Source organism: Gracilinanus agilis, chromosome 3, assembly GCF_016433145.1.
Source record: "Gracilinanus agilis isolate LMUSP501 chromosome 3, AgileGrace, whole genome shotgun sequence".
NCBI lineage: Eukaryota > Metazoa > Chordata > Mammalia > Didelphimorphia > Didelphidae > Gracilinanus > Gracilinanus agilis.
In genome coordinates this window covers 611,676,113-611,682,112 of record NC_058132.1, presented here as the reverse complement: position 1 = coordinate 611,682,112, position 6,000 = coordinate 611,676,113, and the positions used below count along the sequence as shown (strand labels likewise).

Below are 6,000 nucleotides of genomic sequence, written 5' to 3'. Positions count from 1 at the left end.
AAGGAGGGAAGGAAGGAAGGAAGGAGGGAAGGAAGGAAGGAAGGAAGGAAGGAAGGAAGGAAGGAAGGAAAAGGAAGGAAGGAAGGAAAAGGAAGGAAGGAAGTTATGGGAAATTGTCCTACATGGCCTCATCATGAAAACCAATGGGAATTTGGCATTTTTCTCTCCAGAACAAACATTTTCATTTCTTAACCCCATTGATGTATGTATGTATATTTTTAGAGAATCTATGTCCAATAGTTAATCATTAAAATAGCATAGATTCTGGTTTTCATCATGGGGCCATGTAAGACAATTTCCCATAGCTGTGCCTCTTTTTAAATTTTTTTTAATTTTGATGCCAAAATTCTCCTGTTCTGTGAGTTTGGGGTAGAGTATTTTCTAACATCTTAATGGCTAACTTAGTCACATTATGAGTCTCACAATACATTAGTTACATATGAGTCTTATGTTCAATTATTTTTCCCCCAGATCAAACAGAGATGACTATTGAGGGTCTGCAGCCCACGGTGGAGTACGTGGTTAGTGTCTATGCTCAGAATCAAAATGGAGAGAGTCAGCCTCTGGTGCATACAGCAGTTACTAGTATGTATCTTACTTATTTTTAAATTTCAAAGGTAAAACAAACTCTAGGTGTCCAATAGCCCTGTGCACATCTCTGCTGCTAAAACAGCTGTCTGCTGGTTCGCATCTTCAGCTGATCCCTCAGCAGACAATTTTCCTTTTCAGTGGCGCCGACGTGCACTTGTAGGGAAAGACGTTGCCAAACCACCATACTTAGGTGCTATGCTTCAGATTCCTGTTGCTCAAATGGCCTTGGCAGAATGTGATTTGGCTTTAGCAAATCTACAAAAATGTTTTTTTTTGCCAGGACTTCATTTTCTATGTCTGGATGGTAAAGTTGAATTTATGTGCTCCTCCCTTCACTTAGTAATAAATTTAGTAGTAAAATGTAAAGTATTTATTAGACATCTGGATAGAATTTCATTGAAAATACCTGATAGAGGGGAGTAAAGAACAGGTGCTGGAGAAATATGTAGAACAGTCTAAAATTCACTTTGGAAATCATCTTTACCAACCTCAAGGCATAGAAAAAGTAGGTCTATAAAACTAACATCACATTGCAAGAAGGAAAGAAAGAAATAAGAATTATTATCTTGGAATTAAACAGAGACATAAAATCCCAATCGTGGGTACGTTTTGCAAGGTGTCTGGGTTTCTCATCCATATGCACCTGGTTTTTGTTTTAAAGAATTATAATTTTTTTAATTTTTTTTAAATAAGAAGAAAAATTTAATCTTTTGAGGAAACTGTCAAGTAATATTCCATTTAATTAATAATGGTTTGATTGGAGTTAATTTGTAAAAGGAAATGATATCTGCGAAACTGCTTTGCATGTTATAAAATGCTTATTTCACTCCTTGCTTTTCCCATAACCTCTCATCGTTAATTTGCCTAACAGACATTGATCGCCCTAAAGGACTGGCATTCACTGATGTGGATGTCGATTCCATCAAAATTGCTTGGGAAAGCCCACAGGGGCAAGTTTCCAGGTATAGGGTGACCTACTCAAGCCCTGAGGATGGAATCCATGAGCTATTTCCCGCCCCTGATGGTGAAGAAGACTCAGCAGAGCTGCAGGGCCTCAGGCCGGGGTCTGAGTACACAGTCAGTGTTGTTGCCTTGCACGATGATATGGAGAGCCAGCCCCTGATTGGAACCCAGTCCACAGGTATACCTTTCATTGGACCACTCAGGTGGTCATGGGAACAGTGGCTTTATGCCCTGATAAGAGAAAGGAACTTCCTTAAATAACTGGTACCCATCACAGGAACTGTAAAAAAACCCTGCAAGAACAGAAACTGAATACTCCTCTTTGGAGAAGGAAATGGTGGTCTACTAGATGCTTAGGTGAGGTCAGAGACAAATGAACCTAATACAAGGAAATCTCAGAAATGCATGGCTTGTGCACAAGAGCAGGAGCTAAGAGGAGCAAGCTAGGAATGGGTGCTTTGCTTTAAACTAAAATATGTGGATTATTTCCTATATCATGTTTCCTTATGGTTTGCCTTCACTATGTTTTTAAAGACCTGGCATCATATCTGCTTATTGTTTTCTTTTTAAAAAAAATGATACTTGACAGCAGCATCTTTCTGAGGCAACAAGGGTAAGTTTGGGGGTTTGTTTGGGTTTTTTTCAGTTAGTTATCTGCTGTGTGTCTGATCATATAGTCTTCTTGAAGGATTATTGATTGATTATATGTATAGAAAATGAAAATACATAAAGCTAAAATTTCTGAAAGTTATTGGAAATATGGTTATTTTCTAACAACTATTTGTAGGTATAGTCTTGAGGTGCTGTGAAAGTTTGAGATGTACCAAATTAGCCCCTGAGTCCCAACTCCAGTGCCATCTTCAGATAATTTATTTTGGATTGCAAATAGATGGTGCTCCAAAGTTAGTCGGGAATTCTCCATCAGAAATGGCAACTCTAAAATATTTCTATATATTTAAAAGTGTAGGGAATGACTCCACAATTAATTCATTATTACCTTTGCACACTAATGAAAAAAATAGGGAATAATGGCTCTTAAACCAATTTGGCTTGACAGATGCACAGACTCTAGGATGTATCAGGTCTCTCTTAGAGCAAACGTTTCTTTGAGAGAAAGAATCCAAATGACCAGCACTCGAGACTTTTTTCAGAGAGCTGACAGTTATCCCTGATGTTAAGATTAAGTGGAGACAGAAAGAAAAGTCACTTGTGCTCCAACATGCCCTTTTCCCATAGTCTGACTCATCTGTGACATTTCCACATCCTTCTCTGGCAAAGAAACCCCAACAATTTCACAAGAATGGTCTGTTCCCTCAGAGCTGTTTTATACTTTTCACAGATTAATCCATTTTGCTTCCTTGATTGCTTATGACTGCCCATCCCCTATTTTCTGCAAGGTAACCTCTAACTAATGACCATCTTGACAGCTATTCCTTCACCAACCAACCTGAAGTTCACTCAGGTTACTCCAACCAGCTTGACAGCACAATGGGTAGCACCCAATGTTCAACTCACTGGATACAGAGTTCGAGTGACACCCAAGGAGAAGACAGGACCAATGAAGGAGATCAACCTTTCTCCAGACAGCACTTCAGTGGTGGTGTCAGGACTGATGGTAATTCATGTTGTTATCTCTTCTTGAGAGTTTAAAAAAAAAATTTAAGGCCAATTCTTAATCCAGTTCAGGCCATACCAAAGAGGTAGGGATTAAATTTCATGATAAAACTAAAACTGCATTACATACTCTATTCTTCAGATGAAAATTATTTCCTGCTTACATTTATTCTTTTTCATTGATGCCCTATATTTTCTTTTTCTTTTATTATTTTTATTATATACTTAATAACCACCACAGATGAAAAACATTTAAACAAGTGGCATAAAAATTACATGCAAAACTACAAACTTCCCTTGTTTACAATTTCTTAAAAAAATGTAAATTTGAAATTCCCTTTGGATTTGTTTTACTTGGATACTTTTGTCTCTTGATTTTGTGGATGCCCTGTATTTTTGTATCAATCATTTCCCAGTATACTAATTATCTCTCAACCACCTCATGACGATATAGAACTATTTAAGCAAAACTTGCTGATCAGATGACATATGAGAGCTATGTAAGATTCCACAGGCATCATCTCCCACTCCTTTATTTAGTGCTGGGAAGTATTATATACGTTATTAACTGCAATTTATAGTGAGTAGGATTTCTTCGGGAGGGGCATTAATTTTTTTTTAAATACCTGGAATATTGAGCAGAAGGTGATAGAGAATCTGAGATTATTGACTTCTCTGCTCAATTGATTCTCTTCCCCCCTGATCCCTTGCCCACATTATCTCTTTAAAAAGGTGGGATTATCAGCCCCTAATTGTACTCATAGACTAAATGCAGACATTCTGATGGTATATTTTAAGAACTCTGCCTCACAAAAAGAACAGATTCTGGGATGGATAGGGCATAGCCATCTGTCACAATGGCAGAGTGAGTGACTCCCTGTTGGCCCTCACTTCCCTCTGCCCAGCCTCCATTACAACTTCCTCTATTTAGTGTAACTGCCACAAATATACTACTTTGCCCATGGCAGTCATAAAAGCTAAGAACTCCTAGAAAAGGATGTTCTTCTGGAACCTTATTATAATCAGTTCAAGGAGAGAACCCAGGAAAGATAAGGAATAGAAAGTGTTTTTCCTGCCTTCCCATACCTGGGAGCATCTATAGCTGGTACCCTCCGGGCACTTATAAAAGAGCAGTTGGACATTATCACATGTCTCTATGGCCAACACTTCAAGCATATGTCCCAACTATTTAAATTGTCTTTTTATGGTTACTGTTCATTTTTGCCTAACCCCAAGGAGAATGTCTTTGGATAAACTATTAGCCAAAAAATTGCCCTAACTGTCATTATAAAACTAAAAACAGAACTCACAGTTTTTGTATTATAAAGCTCACCTAACATTATTCTCTGTTTGTTGTGACTCTTGTCTGCATATAGTTGCGTCTTTGAAGACCCTCACTCTGGGCTTTTTTGTTTGTTTTGTTTTGCAAAGATTACATTATTAATATTGACAATTAATGTTCCTATGGTTTCTTTATTTGTAGGTGGCAACTAAATATGAAGTCAGTGTCGATGCTCTTAAGGATACTCTGACAAGCAGGCCAGCACAAGGAGTAGTTACCACTTTGGAGAGTAAGTAATTCAAGCTTTCCTATATCTGTGACTCTCCAGGAAGAAAGACAGAGAGATGAAAAATAGCTCCAAAGTCTATAGGGGCATGCGGCAACTGCTGGAAAGATGCAGACGTTGGAAATAAATTTATTTTGAGGATGATATTTTTTTCTTTCCCCACATCTCAACTCCCTGAAAAAAAAGGACTCATTGGTATATACAGTAAAGCTCCTGGATAATGCTGCAGAATAAGACCAGAACCTATCTTCTAGGGTGCTTATTTGAAGAGAGTAGTATGGTAGATTTTTTGGTAACAATGGGCATGAGGAATAGAAATGTTTCAATCCCTAGCATATCCAAAAATAGGAGTGTTTGATCTCTGATAATAACTAGCTTTGAGACCTTAGATGAGAAATTAAGCTTCCTTGATTCTGTTTTTCTCATCCATATAACGGAGGCAACTACTTATCTTTTAGGATTGTTAGGAGAATCAAATAAGTTAGAAGATGTGTAGCACTTTGAAAAGAATAAAAGCAGTATACCAAGTATGACCTTGTTAGTATTAATAACAACTCATTATTCTCTTGGATATGGCATTAATAATAATGGATCATTGTCCTAATAGCAAGACTCAGAATCACTGATGTTAATTTCCCAAATTATTACTTATTTTTCTTTAAAAGTGACTAGATAGCTAACATCACAATCATGAGTCTGACATCATGCCCCAATAATCTAGTCTTTGTAATAATTATATTTGTACATACTACAGAATAATTAGATATGCCTTTTTTTAAAAAAACCTCCAAATCATCATTTCTGTGGACGATAGCTACTAATAACCTGTGTACTTTGATGTCATGTAGATGTCAGTCCTCCACGTAGGGCCCGTGTGACAGATGCCACTGAGACTACTATCACCATCAACTGGAGAACCAAGACCGAGACCATCACAGGTTTCCAGGTTGATGCCATCCCATCCAATGGCCAGAATCCTATTCAGAGAACCATCAGCCCTGAAGTCAGAAGCTATACCATCACTGGTGAGAACTGGGGGTTGTTGACTTTCTCTGGTTAAATAAACAACCTAAAAGTAACTTAGTTGGGAAAACAGAAAAGTTCATGTGTTTTCCACGTTTGTAGATTTTGTGTATAAGATGCTCTTCAAGATAGAGTTCCTTAGATAGCCAAGTATTTTGTAGGATTAGGAAAGGAGAAAAGTGATTTTAGTCTCTGATTTTTTTCTAATCAGTAAAGCAGTGACATTATTTATTAACCAACA

At 37.5% G+C, this 6,000-nt stretch overlaps 1 protein-coding gene across 1 annotated transcript in view; it reads left to right on the top strand.

Annotated features, from left to right (window-relative positions):
- The window catches only part of FN1 (fibronectin 1), an 87,495-nt gene that overhangs the window by 66,889 nt on the left and 14,606 nt on the right, over window positions 1-6,000 (top strand). Inside the window, exons 32-36 of the mRNA XM_044670739.1 lie at window positions 472-585; window positions 1,463-1,732; window positions 2,982-3,169; window positions 4,652-4,739; window positions 5,585-5,761. Coding sequence (XP_044526674.1) covers window positions 472-585; window positions 1,463-1,732; window positions 2,982-3,169; window positions 4,652-4,739; window positions 5,585-5,761 — 837 coding nt within the window. The remainder of the gene's footprint in view (window positions 1-471; window positions 586-1,462; window positions 1,733-2,981; window positions 3,170-4,651; window positions 4,740-5,584; window positions 5,762-6,000) is intronic.